General features: G+C 47.7%; 2 protein-coding genes across 2 annotated transcripts; one reads left to right on the plus strand and one right to left on the minus strand.

Moving 5' to 3' along the window:
* Positions 1–3,744: 3,744 nt before the first annotated feature.
* On the minus strand, positions 3,745–4,269 carry PtA15_16A31 (uncharacterized protein; the record flags this gene model as incomplete). Its single annotated transcript, XM_053163998.1, has 1 exon — positions 3,745–4,269. The coding sequence occupies one exon, from the start codon at positions 4,267–4,269 to the stop codon at positions 3,745–3,747; it is 525 nt and encodes a 174-aa protein (XP_053027681.1).
* A 1,792-nt stretch (positions 4,270–6,061) lies between these two features.
* On the plus strand, positions 6,062–6,531 carry PtA15_16A32 (uncharacterized protein; the record flags this gene model as incomplete). The annotated part of the gene is made up of 2 exons (XM_053164009.1): positions 6,062–6,115; positions 6,355–6,531. The coding sequence occupies 2 exons, from the start codon at positions 6,062–6,064 to the stop codon at positions 6,529–6,531; spliced, it is 231 nt and encodes a 76-aa protein (XP_053027682.1).
* Positions 6,532–16,840: the final 10,309 nt, after the last annotated feature.

Genomic DNA, 16,840 nt, shown 5'->3' on the forward strand with positions numbered 1-16,840 from the left:
CCGATCCTCCACCAACATCCTATCCAATTATCAATCACTCCGATACGGTTGTCATGCCAGGTTCGAACGGCGAGGAACCCAATATCGTTGTTTCCGACACTCCTGGTAGTCAGACTCCAGCAGTCACCACCAATGGCGTCGGCGATTCAGCAGATGAATCACAATTGAAGAAGAGAAAATTAACGAGTGGGGTTTGGGACCACTTCGCAAAGATCATTGGTTAGCTTATCCCTACTTCAGCCATTCATTCACTCACGGCTATCAGCTAACTTTTCGTCTTATTAACATATTTATTATTCATGAATCTTACCAGAAACGGATGGTAAGGAGAAGGCGCAGTGCAATTATTGCAATGCAAAACTCACAGGAGGCTTGTCCGCTGGAACTAACCACCTCCGAAGACACTCAACGAAATGCATCTCCGAGAAAGTCGGCGTTGTAGGGACCCGACAAGGCCTGCTCAATTTCAACTCGTCAACTGGAGCTGCTAGCGGGGGTGGCGTATGGATTTTCAATCAAGGAAAGATCCGTGAACGTTTGGCCGAAATGATAATCGAACACGAGTATCCTTTCGCAATGGCTGAACACCAGGGGTTCATCAGATTGATGAAGGAAGCTCAGCCCCAGTTTGTGATGCCGGGACGAAAGACACTCCAAAGTGACTGTATCAAAATTTTCCATGAGCGCAAGGCAGCTCTTATTCGCCAGATCGACCAGCAAGCCAATCATATCGCCTTGACAACCAACATGTGGACAGCGTCTGATCTTACTGGCTACATGGTGGTCACGGGCCACTATGTTGACAAGAACTGGCACCTTGTTAAGGTGATACTCAGTTTCCAACCACTTCCACCTCCACACTCCAGCCCAGCAATCTCCGACCGCCTCAGCCAGATCATCCGAGATTGGAATGTAGTGGGCAAGCTGGAATTTATCACTGTCGACAATGCGACACAAAACACAGCGGCGATGGTTTGACTTAAGCGATTTGTGGACAATCGCAGAGCAACTGCAGGCTCTGCTACCTCGGCTTTCTTTCATTTGCGCTGCTTAGCGCACATAATCAACTTGGTCGTCAAGGACGGGATCAAGTTTGCTGGGACGGCCGTCAAACAACTTCGTTCTAGCGTCCACTGGATCCGTGCATCTCCTTCTTGCATGGACGCCTTTGAAAAGGCCCTAACGGCAGTTGAAATTGACCTCAAGATGAAACGTCCAGCAAAAGATGTTCCCACCCGGTGGAACTCGACTTATATTATGATCGAGTCCTCCTTGCCTTGTAAGTTGGCCTTCCAGGAGCTTGTGATTCAAGACGACAAGTTCGAAGAATGCCCATCGGAGCTTCAGTGGGAGGAACTCCGTGTCATGGAGAAATTCCTTGAACCTTTTTCCCAAGGTCAGTTGATGTTTCTGCTTATCCATGGCTTATTTTTCATTACACTGACTTTCTGAGTGTTTCTTGTAGCCACTGTTCTATTGAGTGGTACTCAATACCCAACTATCAACCAAGCTTACCGTTCGATGGTGGCGATTCAAAAGCAAATCAACGAGAGTGCAGAGGTGCCCCTCCTAGCCGACATGATTAAACCCATGAAGAGCAAATTCAAAAAATACTGGGAGCCTGCGAAAGAACTCCTTGCCATTGCCCTCGTCCTTGACCCCCGTTACAAGATGCGGTTCCTCCGCTACAGCCTTGAGCAGAACTCTGCAGCTGGTGAAGATCTCAGCGAGTTCTTAGGAAAGGTTCGCGTGACATTGTTGGATCTGTGGAACCAGTATGTTCCAGCGCCGGTGGCCAATCCAAATACCACCAGCAGCCAACCCGAGCTCATCTCTAAGAAGAAGTTGGTCAATCGCGACCTTTCGGCCTTCCATGAGTACATGGCTGGGAGTATGGACTCCTCACAACCCAACGCGCCGGCAGCTGAATTGGATCTTTACCTTGAGGAGCGCAACCTCATCCTCCCTGAAGATTCCGACTTCGATCTACTCGGCTGGTGGAAACTCAACGCTTCCCGATTTCCTTTGTTATCCGAGCTCGCCAGGACACTACTAATGATTCCCATCACCTCAGTGGCATCTGAGTCTGCCTTCTCTACCGGTGGTCGGGTTCTTGACGATTATCGGATGCGCCTCAGCGAAGAAGCGGTTGAGGCCTTGATTTGCACCCAAGACTGGATGAAAGCCGGCAACCTAGCCGCCAAGTGAATATTTTTTCTTATCATTTCCTTTTATTTTGTCTATCATGCAGGGGCTACTCCCCTGAAAAAAATTCAAAGATGTTTGATAGGCTCACAAGAGCCTGCCGCAGGCTGAATTTTTGAAAATACAAAGTTTGCTTTTTTTTTGGGGGGAGCCCGCGGGCCGCCCGTGGCCCGCCCCGAGCTAAACGGGTTTGGGCCGGGCGGCATTTTGAGTCAAACTGGCCCGGCCCGACCCGCGAGCTAAACGGGTTTGGGCCGGGCGGCATTTTGAGGCAAATTGGCCCGGCCCGACCCGCCCAATTATTTTCTGGCCCGACGCGGGCTGGCCCGCGGGCGGCCCGAGCCCGCCCGATAGCCATCCCTAACCTCATCCATACCTTTCGCCATTCAGCAAAAGGGTCTCACAACACCTTTTGAGTCTTACAATGTCTCTTCTCTGTCTCTCAACCCATTCATTTGGCTCCGGTGTAGATTAATCCTATCTGATCTTAAACCCATGATTCAGACTGTTACATCCTGTCTTCATATTATCTTCAGACACCAGGTCTCTGTCACCCTTTCTATTTCTGTCGGCCTCTTTTCATTGTCATTCAATTCGATGATATCATATCGTTGGGTTTTTTGCCGCGTTCAACTCTATCTTCTTTCAAATATTTGGTTGCATTTACCTGGCTGTGATCAGGGGTCTGCCCGCTTTTATCAATAGATTTTACTGCAATCCCACCTTTCCTTCCAACAATGGTCTGGGGAAGGGGGAGGAGTGTGAGTCATCGGCAAAGAGCTGCATATGTTATCGGCATAATTTCAATTTTTTTTCCTCCAGCTGAAAGATTTATGTATGATTTGTTGATCCAGAACAATCTTTACTTCTTTGAAAACCATATTAATAATTAGTCTCGCAATTGTTTGTATCATTCAATAGTAAGTGAGCTATGTACTACATGGTTCAACAAACATTAATAACGATTCTATAAATATTAACATGGTCTCCCTTTACATACACATACAATACAATTTTTGACGAGATGATGATTACCAGGAGCAAGAGGTTTAAGCGGATGAAATTATTTGGAATACTTTCCAATCGTCCTTTAATTTGAATATATCGCCGCGCCCAGTTTGTTCAGTTCTTCGTCACTTCTGATTCCATTCATCCTTTCAGCTTCCCTGGGAAAGAATTCAGACACGCGATTCGATGGTGCGGTGAGGGTGGACGATCCGATGGATCATTGAGGGGCACTAGGCTTTGAAGGCCATTCTTGATTTATCAGACCCGTGCACGATTTTCCTTCCGGTCGCTTCATTCGAGTGCAGATAGAGGTTTTCCTTCTAGTTGAGCTCATACATCCTCGATTGGTGTTTTTCTCGTATGCGTTCGCAAGATAGCTGAGCTCCTCAATATTGTGAGTATGTGAAAAAAGGAAAACAGATGGATACATAAATACGCCCATTCCGCTGATCAGACCTCTAAATTTCTTAAGTGGAGATGTATCAGATTCGAGGAACATTGGATTAGAGAGCTTACGAATTATGCATTCCCTTATTTTATGGGCGCAAGATCGATATGTTCGCTTCTGGCGCCATGGACTTTGAAGTGGGAAATTTTCCGCAGAAAACCTTTGATCTTGAGACTCGTCTTCTGGGGCGGTCCAGCTTCGTTGAGGGGCAAGCGAGATTCGACTGACAGGTCACCGAAATTAGTTTTGGTGGCAGGGTATTCCCACTGAATCTTTTCGCACTCCTGGCGTCTTCTGATTCGAATGACCATGATCTGTGTGAATATGCACAACAAAATTACTACGATGAAACCAGCTATTGTAATCCCTAAAGTTAAAGTGGAGATTTGGTTGGTATCCGCATGGATGTCGGCAGAATTCGAAGGGCTTGGGGAAGGAGAGGGGAGAAAGGTGGAATTTGTGGGGGGTTTGGGAATCGGCATCGCCGGGAGCATTTGTGGATTCGGTAATGTTGGCAGGGGATGGACAGATGGGCCGAGTGTGTGATTCTGCGCAAGCAATAGAGGCCCGCCGCTGGTATTTGAGGGATGAGGAATGTTGAGAAGCATCTGGAAGGATTATACAAAAACTACTGGGTGATTGTCAGAAACAGATGATGGTTTCGGAGTGAGGAGTAAGCGTTGAAGACTGGGGGTTATAATTTCCCCTTTTATGCAGCTGTGCTGCTTCACTGAGCGCAAAAACCCTCGACTGAATAGACCTCAGTTCAACGAGAGAGACATCTTTAGCTTTTGAAACTGAGCATTGCCTCAGGGACTCTACATGGGTTAAACTAACGCAGAGAATCTTAGGGGGTGTCGCACATAATAGATGGTCTCACTTACACACCTAGCTACTGTGCAAGAGGATATCCAATGGTGGAACTGCGAGTTGATGAGATTCAAAACCTGCCGTGCTCGATTCGACGATGGCTCTCCTAAAGTGAAGTGATTACGAATCGCAATGGTGGTTGTGTTGAATCTTCCTTAGCTCCATGGCGGAGGGCGAGTGTACCTTTAACCCTCCACCCACTGCCTCCTGTTTAAATAAGAATCGAAGGAAATGGTGTAAAGCGCAACGGTCCACTCATAGTCTCGCTGCAGGTTCCCGGCCGAGATGACGCGGTCCTAGCTTTGCACGCCCATTGGCATGGGCCATACAAAACATGGAGCTGTCATATATACCCCGCTGCCCAGAACCAGGGAACAAGGGCCTCAGTTTCCCGGGATTGGTCACGCGGCTCGGATCACTATTAATAAATCCGCAGATCGTAGTCGGGCGAGTCCGAAATTTTGGGAAGTGAGGGCCGGGTGGGTTCACAACTTGAGAGCTATCCAAGGTGTTCATCAGCAACATTTTACAATGTTTTTACAACTTGAAAATTTTATGAAATGTTGGTCATAAACAGCTTGAAAATGCCTCCAAAGTTAAATCATGAACCCCCTACTCGGTCAAGTGGTGAAAAGTTATAATCAGGTCAGCTATGAAAGGCGCTTCTTCAAAAAAAAGTATTTCGTAATGACCGGAAACCACACGTGTGCATGGTCCAAGATTCGTCTAAAGTGTGTTTCGCGCCTCATAAAGAATGTTGCTCTTATCAGTCACAGCGGATGAAACATTTGACCAAGTGGACTTGCAGCCAAATATAGACCCTGAGACTCGTAGAAATCCATGGGCCCAATGGGCCTTCGAGATTTGATCGCGCAAACTGTTATTTTCCCGAGATAAATATGTATTTAAACCGAATTGAAAAATCCATGACAACTTCCGTATGGGCTGGCAATTGCTATCGCCCATTTGGGTTTGACAGTGTGTCGTGTGATTTGTCTTGTGACACATCCTCTCCTGAGCGACGGGAAGGTGCAAAGTTAAATATGTACTATGTAACATACACCCCGGGCAAATCGGGGTCATGAGAGCTGCACAGGTTGCATGGTCCTGTATGCATGTCAGGTCATGCAGGTCCTGTCACATATACATGACAAGCTGTGGGGATCATGACATGCAGCTCACATCTCCAACATGTCACATGCACAGTGACTGTGCAGAGGATTTCACAGACCTGTCAGCTACAGCTCACATACATGAAAGCCAGTATGACACAGGGCGCGGGAGTTTTTTATGTGACATGCAGGACTGTGCAACCTGTACATATGCCTGTCATGACCCCGGTTTGCCCGGGGTGATACGTCGCGCGAAGACAGAGACCCTGCGGGGCGCTCCACCAGAGAGGCTTGGTTAAGCTCGGGTGCATAGGGGGTCTGAGTCTGACTGCTGAAGACCGCAGCACGGGTAGATCGCCAATTAGGTCTCCCAAACCTAACATCACAGGGCACTTCTTCAACTCGCTTGCCTGCCCGGATGGCGCCTCCCTTTTCGTCAGCGCTTCCATCTCACGCACTCGCTCACCAGCATGTCAGTACGACTCGGCCTCCACTCCATGATCGTCGACTTTGACTAACCCTGTTGCTCCCTTCATTCATACCCCCTCACCACCACCAGGAGAGACAAGTGGAAAAAGAAACGTGTTCGTCGTCTGAAACGTAAAAGAAGAAAAATGCGCGCTCGATCTAGTAAGTACCTCAAGCTCCTGGCCGATTGACATATGTCCTCCTTGACAGCATCAACCTTGCTAACGCCACACGCTTTCTCAGAATGATCAACCCACCAGTATCCGAGCGCACGCCAAGAACCGATCATCTAAACAAGGCTCCCGCTTCGTGACTCGGCCTCAACATGGATCCCCTACTGTTGGACGCTCGGCTGGAGCGATACGGTTCAACCTTGGTGTCCGACTTCATCCACCACCACCATCACACGCTCCCCTCTGATAGTATCGAATGAATAGTCCTCATGAGTCTCCTATCACTATGCCTGCAATTTCAACTCAATCCCTGCAATCTTTGTGCGTTTCACATGACCATGACCCACCACCAATCGGCGGGTCATTGGCAGAATGACTGGTCATTGATTGGCCGGTAATTGGTAATGGGATGACCGGTCAATGATAGGATGGCTGGTCATCGATAAACCGGTCATCGGACAGGGCGACCGGACATCGATATGATGACCGGTCATTGATAAGATGACCCGTCACCGATAGTACATTGATAGAGTGACCGGTCACCGGTGGAACAGTCATCGGGATGACCTATCCTGGAAGAACTCGGCATCGGGTCATTGGCCTATCGTCCCCACACAGTGACCCCGCCATGTAAGCATAAGGATGGTGGACAAAAATCCTATGCTTACATCGCGGTATGCTTCTTATCGAGGTAAAATCCCAGCAAAACCAAGAGAATGGTCGCGGGAAATCTACATTTATGCTATGCTTACATCGTGATTATGCTTACATCGTGAATGCTTACATGGCGGGGTCACTGTATTGTGATTCCAGGAATACTTGGACAGACTTTTGAGCTGTGAACTCAAAATCATGGAATCCTGACATTTGGGTTCAGGTTTTTGTCCTTCCTGCTGGGCAACAATAGGGGGCTGACATGCCAAGTTTGCAGGTGTGTTGTTCAGAAAACAAAAATTTTACTGGTGCTGTGGCTCAAAGGTCATAACTTTAGAAAATCTGGAATTGTTCAAGCTTGAGCGGAATCACAATATGACACTGGTCTGCTTTGGTTTGCCAAACAGTCCGGTGATAAATAGACCCTAGGAATATTTATGCCAACGGAGTGCATGCCAAACAGACAAATTATAAATTTGTTGGTGGCATACAGCCATTCTGGAAAAGCTTGCGGGCTCGAGGCCGAAAAAAGATTTTTTTTTATTTCAGCCACAGGCTTGTACAGCTTCACTGTACAGGCAGTCAAAATCCCTTCGGGCGGCTGTTTGGCTTGATGAGGGTGCCGCGCTGACCACAGGGCAGGGGAGGGGGATGCGGCGAAGGGTTCGATCAGTTTAAAATTGGTCCAGGATTCCGATGGTCCAACCCTCAAGGCCCCAGAGTTAAAAACAAAGAAAGTAGTGATTTTCTTACAATCACATTACTGTATGCAGCCTGTCATACAGGGGCTATACAGGCTTTGAGGCTGAAAATAGCAGTCTGAAATTTGGGCCTACCCAACCGCAAGCTTTTCGAGAATGGCTGTAATTAATTTTATGACACTTGAAATTCATTTTGGGTGTTCTGTAATTTATTACACCATTTATTATATCACACATGGCATCCACAGGGCCTAATTTATCAATCATTTCCTCTTATACATCTGGCCAACATCATGTTGGAATCATAAGAACCCTCTTAAGAAGAGTACCCTGGTGAGTAGTACTTTTGTACACTCACCAAGACCAAATCATAATGAATATTCATTTACTCTTTATGTGTAAATCCTGTGACAGTTAAACTGCACAGAACAGACAGATCACAAGAAGCTTTGTGCTCTTGTTCTGATCAATGATGCAATCATTGTCAAGACTTACAACCTAGGCAATACTCAATTACCAGGTACAACGTAAGTAAGGTAAAGTCACATTCTGCCTCTGCCCATAAACTGTCCTCCGTTGACAGCTCTCTTCTGGGCTTTCATTGTTGTCTCTCCCACATAGGCCTACGGCCTCTCAAACAACTCCTGAAGAAACTGAACATCAAGCCGACAATCATGAACAAAGTTGACGTCCAACGCTGCACAGTATGTGTAAAGTCAAAAATGCACCACTCTCCTCTCAAATCCCAATCAGCGCACAGGTCCAATATGCCCGGCAAGTTAATACACTCCAACGTAGGCTTGTTTGAGGTGTTATCCAGGGAGGGGTACAAATACTTTGTCACTTTTGTCAACGACTTTTCCAAATCTGTTTCCCTTTTTCCAATGAAATTCAAGTCCAACATCTTCTCCTGCTTTAAAATCTTTTGTGCCCATTTTGAACAAGATGGGTCCCACAAAATCCTGAGTCTACGCTCCGATAACGGTGGGGAGTATATGTTGCATGAATTTTCTGCCTATCTGGATCTTGCGGGTATTACTCATGAGCCAGGACCTCCCCACTCTCCTGAACTCAATGGGGTCGCAGAACAGACAAACTGCACACTGGGAAATCTGATCCGCTGCTCACTTCAAAGCGCCGGTATTCCAAAACCCTTCTGGGCGGATGCACTACAGCATATCTCTTTCACGCTGAACTCTTTCCCTTGTTACACCCCCGCAGGCTTCAAGGCACCAAACGAGATTCTTGGCAAACTGCTTGTCCATCTCTCCTCTCTTCATCCGTTTGGTTGCCTTTTGTGGTACAAGGCACCCAAAGCAAACAGGCAGAAGCTCAATGCAAAAGGCCGTCCCTCCCTACTCCTGTCCTACCTTGGCGACGGCAACGGTTACAGGCTCTGGGATTTGGAAAGGAGGTCCGTAATAAAATCCCGTGACGTCCTCTTCAACAATGAATCCTTTCCCTACGGCTCTGAACTAAGAAGGGAACCACCTCCGCTAGTCGTTGAGCTTCCTTGGCCCTCACACATGCTGGAGTCCTCTGCTCTAGATGCACAAGCACCCCCTCCGACTCCAGATTCCCGCCCATCAATCCTGGAACCCCCCCCTCTTGACATACCCCTCCAAACTCGGTTCGATTGTTGCCTTACAGCCTTGATTCATGCTCCTGTATTTCCCCTGCCGCCTTCCCCTCTTCTCCTCCTAGGTGCACTGCTAACTCCCCGCCCTTGTCCCACTCCCCTCCATCTTCTCATACCCCTGTTACTTCTCTGACCCCTGCTCTGCCTGCTTCCGCTGACCCTCCACCTCAGGAGCCGGTGCTGTCTCCTCCTAAGTCTCCACCAGCCAGATGTTCTGGTTGTCAACGACGGGCTTTCAATCGCTATGGGACATGGTCCAAATCGGCCTCCACAGCCAACAAGGTGGACACTCCAAAAACCTGGAAGCAACTTCTCCGCTCACCGCATAAAACTTGTTGGCTCAAGTCCGCAAACAAAGAATTCCTATCCCTTCTTGGCAGGCAGACATGAAATCGCGTCCCTCAACCCCTCAAGCGCAAGATCATCAAGTCAAAATGGGTATTCAAGGTCAAGCGTTGACCCAACAACACCATTCAAAAACTCGAAGCAAGACTGGTTGGCATGGGCTACACTCAGGTTCAAGGAGTCGACTACAAGAAATTTTTTGCCCCGACTCTTAGACTCAAGACTCTGCAACTGATCCTAAGTCTTTTGGCTATCAAGAAGTGGAAAGGTAGACAGGTAGATTTCAAGACCGCTTTTCTTAACAGCTGTCTTGAAGAGCCTGTCTATATGAAGCAGCCTCCCGTGTTTGTCAATCCTATCCACCCTGACTGGGTTTGTGAGGTTCATTGGTCAATCTACAGACTCAAGCAATCACTGCGTGAGTGGAATCTTGAGCTATACAACGGACTCATCCAAGCAAGTCTCACGCAGTCAAAGTATGACCCAACTCTGTACTTCACAATCAAGGACAGCAATCTTGTTGGTGCGGTGACTGTTCATGTTGATGACCTCGCTATCGTGGGTGAACCGTCTTTTGTTGACCCACTAATCAAAAATCTGGGCTCCCGCTTCAAGATTGGCGCGGATGAGGATCTCCATCATTTCTTGTCTATGAAAATTGACAGGGATTTGGATAGCCGCCTCGTTTATCTATCTCAAGCTCACTATATCACCGACCTACAACACCGCTTCCTTTCCGGTACAAGTGTATCTGTCAGCACTCCGATGGACTCCACGTTCAAGAACCTGGTGCCACAAAAGCCAGAGGAACTGAAATCTTCAGGTCCTTATCCGCACCTCATTGGGGCCCTCCTCTGGACATCCCAATGCACTCGCCCGGATATAGCTTTTGCAGTGAACCGGTTGTCTCAATTTCTCCGGGATCCCTCAGAAGCGCACTGGCAAGTGGCCCTCCAAATTCTCAATTACCTCATCTGCGCTTGCGGCTAGGTGGTGAGCTGAACTGCGCCGGTGTGGTAAGACTAATCCACTTACAAACACATCAAAAGTAGGGAAAAATTAATATAATAGTATATATCACATACATTACATAGTACAAATCTACTGTAGGACTGAAGGGGACACTTCTGAAAGATTCCATTATCACATGCTAGAAAATCAACTTTTAGACAATGTTTTCACCTCAAAGGGGAACAAGCCAAGTGATCATAATCCAAAGTAGTATACTATTTCACATATATCATGTACAGCTTCCCAATATAGGTTATTATTTCACACTACAACTGTACAGCATCCCAAAGTAGTATACTATTTCACACTTGTAAAATCCACTCTCAAACTAGTTTATTTACTATATAAGGAGGCCTCTTCTGCCCCTTCTTGTTCCCTTTCTTCCCCATGCCAGCATAAATAGTAATATTAAGAAATTACTTCTGCTTCCATCACCCATCTAAATAGTAAGATCATTATAGTAATAGTTATAATATGAATTGAAATCAAACTTGAGAAATTGATAACTGATAGGGCTCAAACCTATAACAAGATAATTAAAAGTTATCCACTGGGTCTGAAGCAGTCTAAATTAGGAATATTTCAGTTGATTAAGCCACACTATAAAATTCTAGTGTACTTTCTCCCAGAGTTTATTACAGGAAGGCAGCCCTTCAAGCACCTTTAGCCTAAACTTTACTCGTTTTTGCTATTTCCCTTCCAAGCTCAGATCACGCCTTGTGTAGAAGTTCCACACAGGCTACTCCTATTCCGGCTGGGCTGAGAACCAAAATGACCAAAGATCCACATCTGCGTACACGTATCGCCTTGGGGACAGGGCTATCTCATGGAAATCCCGCAAACAGGCAACAGTCTCACTCTCAAGCACCAAGGCGGAATACAAAGCCCTCTCCAACTCCTGCAAAGAGGGGCTGTGGCTTAGGTACATTCTTACTGAGATTAAACTCCGACCTAAGACGGCAATCCCTCTGCACGTTGAAAACGCTGGCGCCAAGGCTCTTGCCAAAAACCCCAAGCATCATGCGCGCACAAAACATATTGACGCACAGTATAATTTCTCTTGGGAATGCGCCAAGCAGCAAAAAATCTTGGTTCTACATGTCTCAACTAAGGACATGCTTGCCAATATGCTCACCAAAACGCTTGGCCGGACTCTCCTGGTGGATCACCATACTCGTTTTGGGGTTGTCTAATTTTTTTTTTTTCTCTTCCTTCTAGTTTCTCTCTTGTTGTTCCTTGTTTTCTTTTCTTCTGTGGTTTTCAGCAAGGGGGGGTGTTGAGGTTGTGGAGTGTTTGTTTTCTTCTCTCTTCTGTTAATTTCTGCTTCAAACCTGTTTTCTGCATATCACAGTCTGTCACATCTCACCTTTGTAGTCACCTGGAGCACGGACGTGGAAGGCTCTCTTTCCTCATCCTTCCACGACCATCATCATTCTCTTCTGCTGTTCCAGGTGAGTGTTTTCCTGTTTTTCTTTCTCTCTCTCTTTCAGTCTTCTTCTCCTTGTTTTCCTCTCTGATGCAATGATCATCCTTCCACAACCATCATCATTCTCTTCTGCTGTTCCAGGTTCATCACTGCAACAAGGATAGCCAGCAGCTTCTGCGCATAATTTTGCACATGGGAGTCCACAAATATCTCCGCATGCCTTTTGGCATAAAAAACGCCCCATCCCATTTCCAGCGCATGATGGACACGGAATTTAGGCTGGAGCTAAGCAAACTCTGGTTGATCATCTACATTGATGATATCATAATCTTCACGGAAAACTGGGAAGAGCACTTGGTCAAATTGAGGATTATTTTGTGGAAGGTCATTGCTATGGGAATGAAGATCTCCTTAACTAAATTTTACTTTGGTTTTTACTAGCTGAAAGCGTTGGTTCACATTGTCAACGGCCTCTCTTTAGGAATTGACCAGAACAGAGTGGTGTCAGTACTGCTGAAGCCCATCCCCACAACCATGAAGGAGTTGCAATTGTTTCTTGGCTTTGCTGGTTACTACCGGCTACACATCCGCAATTTCAACATGATGGCGTCTTTTTTATACAAAATCTGCAGTCCTAACATTGGGTTTGAAATGACCCTTGAGCGTGTTGCGGCTTAAAAATCCTTGAGGGTGGTGTTGACAACGGCCCCCTTGCTCTTCCATCCGGACCCTACTGGGCCTTTCCTGCTTTATGTGGATGCGTGTATGGAGGGTATTGGTGCCGCGCTTCATCAGATTCAGATGATTGGGGACAAGGAGCAGGAAGGACCCATTTGCTTCATCTCACGCCAGCTGAAAGACTTGGAGAAGAAGTATGGTACATCTCAACTGGAGTGTTTCTGTTTGGTCTGGGCTTTGGAAAAGCTTTACTACTACCTTGTAAAAGAATCCAAGCAACTGAAAGCAGGCCAGACTGTGCCTGGGATCTATGTGTTGGAGATGAGAAAGGAAAATATGCGCTTGGCGCAGGCTTCGCAGGTTGACGTTTATACGTGCGGGAAAAGTCGGGTCTAAGCCGAGTTATTGTAATAACTTCGTCTTATCCTGTCTATACGCCTCTGATGCGTCTGGTTGGGTAGCTCTGGCTTCCGATAGTCTGGCCAATAGGTCTGGCTGGTTCTTGGGTCCGAGTCGATCCACAAGAGTTAAGGTTTTGTGCTTGTGCTGTGCTTGGCTTTGGGCTGTGACCGATAAGGTTCTGGTCTGGTTCGCTACTGTAATCGTCAAGCGATACTTTGGCGTTAGCTTCCATGGTTAGGGCTAGGGTCTGGGGGTCTGGGGTCTGGACTGCGAAAGGGCTTACCTTTCTTTGCAGCTGGGCTTGGGCTTGCGCCTCGGGCTATCCACGCGAGCTTCCTTAGCGGTTGCTGCGGGTGGGCTTGGTCTGTATTCCTACACCTTGACGGATGTGTGTTTACGGTAATTACTGATTGTGTTGCCCTGAAATCTCTCTTGAACATGAAAACAACTAGCCGTCACATGATGCGGTGGCAGATTTCAATCCAGGAGTGGCGTGGGTCAATGACCATTGTCCATTGGGACGGTCTCATACATAAAAACGCTGATGGTCTGTCGCAGTGGGCACTGCCCCATGACAAGGACAATCCTGCTTCTGACAAGGAGGATACCCCTGGGGAAGTCCCTATCATGGCGATCAGCGTGAGTGGCTTGTCAACCAAGTTTTGGGATTCAGTGGAAACCAGCTACACTACTAATCGTAACACTGCGGCATTGGTTAGTATTCTCCGCTTGAAGCACTCGCAGCCTGATCTAATTGCGCAATCAGAGGAGCCGTGGAAGACGAATTTCAGCGCGGGCAGATTTGTTCTTCTGGATGGCCTCCTGTACAACCGTACGGGTAACCATTGTGCCCTGGTTTTAGTGGATGAAGACCACATTCTGACTATGCTACAGGAATGCCACGATAACATCGCGGTGGGTCATTTCTCCAAAGACCGCACGGTTGAGCGCCTGCGAGTTTTGGCCTGGTGGCCTGGGTGGACTGTTAGGGTTGAACAGTACTGCGCAAGTTGCGACCGATGCCAGAAAGCAAACCGGGAGATGGGTAAGCGGTTCGGGCTCCTCCAAACTATTGAGGAGCCTAAGCAGCGATGGGAAGTCATAAATATGGATTTCGTCACTTCTCTCCCTCCTGGAAGAAAGGACAGCTTTAACGCAGTACTCGTAGTTGTCAACCGTTTTTCTAAGAGAGCCCGCTTCCTCCCCTGCTACAAGGACAACACAGCCTTGGATGTAGCTCTGCTTTTTTGGAATTCAATCATCAACGTCGTGGGGTGCCCAAAGGTGATCATCACGGATTGTGATCCTAAGTTTACATCGGAATTCTGGCAAAGCTTGTTCCAACTCATGGGCACCAAGCTTTCCTTTTCAACGGCCTGTCACCCGCAGACGGATGGGCTTGCAGAGCACATGATTCAGACACTGGAGGACATGATACGCAGGTACTGTGAATTTGGCCTCCAGTTTAAGGATAGCGAGGGCTACACCCATGACTGGGTTTCCGTATTGCCCGCCTTGGAATACGTGTATAACTCAAGTGTGCATTCTAGTACCGGGAAAACCCCGTTTGAGCTGGAACGCGGATGGATTCCACACATGCCACGCAATCTTGTGCTGAGCAAGGCGGTGACCCTTCATCCCTCGGCCAAGAGGTTCCAAGAAATGATGCTGAAGGCTGAACAACAGGCGTGCACGTGCCTGACCAAGGCTGTTGCATATGACAAGGAGCGCTGGAATAAAACCCATCGTGACCATGACATATAGGTTGGAGACCGTGTACTGATCTCAACGGTGAACTTCCAGAACCTTGGAGGTAAACAGAAAATTAAGGTCCGTTTTTTGTTAAAGCTCTGAACGGACGCAACGCGGTTGAGGTTGTTTTGACAGAAGGCTACGATCTCAAACATCCAACGTTCCCAGTCAGTTTGCTTAAGAAGTATGTGGCGCCCGGTGATAAGCGCGAGCCTCCCCCGCCAGTAGTACCAGAAACATTGCCTGAACCTGACAACAAACGGGTCGCATACAGGATCCTTGATGAAAAGCTGACAAGAGTTTAGGGTCAGGATTGTTGACTCTATCTGACCAGATTCAAGGGCCTGTCAGCGGACCATGACAAGTGGATTGGGAAAGAGGCAATAGCCAATGCCAACACTTTGCTCCGCAAATTTTGCGCTACAAAGCATTGGAACCCCGGCACAACTCCTATTAGAGCCGTGCTTTTTTGTGGGTGCAAATGTCAGCCCTTGGCTACTTCAGACAGCGCCAAGGCTGACACTGCACGCGCCGCAGAAGAACTGTGCGCGCATAGTGCCGCTCCAGGCACAGCACGCGCCAAAGACAATGAGTGCGCGCATAAGCGCAACTGAGTAGAGATTCAACCACGTGGGAATACCTGCCATTGGGTGTCATACCCGGCTGGGTAACACTCACGGGTTGTCAAGCTTGAGTGAGCACAATCCATGTGAATGTTCCACGCGTGGATTTAGTTCAAACAAGAACGTCGTGAAGACACAAAGTCTAAGTGCGGCCTTCATATTAGGCTATAGAAGAACTGGGGCCTCCGCCCCACAAAAGGTTTGCTAGATTATTACAGATTACTACGCCCGTCATTCTTGTTTGATACAAAAGACCGGGGATTTTATCTAAGTTACATCTCACCCTTTTCATACCTTCAATACTCCATTTCCTTGACTCCCTCGCCTCTGCCTCCGCCAACACTTCCTCCTTTGCCGTCAACTCCTCCATTACCAACTCCCCACCACTTCCTACTTCTCTCCACTCGCTACCTCATCAGGTAAGCTAGAGTTTTATTTTACAAAACTCTTCAGTTTCAGGTACAACTCAGCTCTACCAGCCCCTCCACCGGAGGCGCGGCTTTCTCCTCCCGCTCTGCGGTTGAGTTGAGCGTGTTTTCCTCTTTAGCAACTCACAATCTGTTCTTGTCTATTCAGGGCGTCACCACTTTAGAGACGCGCCTTGACAAGCCAAGTGAGTCCTCTGGGGGGGAAACTGGCAGGAGGCTTCTAGGTAGGGGTAAGGCTTGTCTTTGAATTCCCCTTCCGCCCAGTATCCGCCTCATTTCTCTTGGCCGTAGCGCGTGATGCTGTAAGCAGCCATCTTTCACATGCTCCGCCTGCAAGGTGCTTATCTGGCGGGGCTGGGCGGCCACCATGGACTCCACCCACCTCCCGCTACGAGCTTAACAAAGCCTCTGCAAGGAGGCGTGAAGCGTCTCCAAAGCAGAGGCTTACCTCTCAAGTCACACCATTGGCCCTACAGACTTGAGAATTTCTGGTAAAAAAACACATATTTTCTTTTGAAAATGTTTTTAAAAATGTAGTTTTTAGTTTAAAAAAATTGGAGTAGACAGACGTGTAGCCTGCAATCTCAGCTTCCATTTCACAGTTTTTCTACCTAGCTGACACACATAATTACTAGCCCACTCCACCTCCTGTGAAGTGGTGATCCAGCGGTTTTTGGGCTCAAAAAATGAAATTCCCTGAGCCCACACGGTCTTGAAGGGGGGGATTGGGTCCAGAAATCCACCATGTAACAACATTTACAGGATGTTTCTTACCAGGGGGATGGATACGGGGGAGTTTGAAGTGGGGGAAAATAAGCTAAGAAGCTGGCGATCGTAATGGTGCCAAAGGCAAGGAGAGAATTAGAAGTCTAGATGGTGATATTGGGGAAAATGGGG

The sequence above is a fragment of the Puccinia triticina genome, chromosome 16A (genome assembly GCF_026914185.1).
Source record: "Puccinia triticina chromosome 16A, complete sequence".
In the NCBI taxonomy this organism is placed as follows: Eukaryota; Fungi; Basidiomycota; class Pucciniomycetes; order Pucciniales; family Pucciniaceae; genus Puccinia; species Puccinia triticina.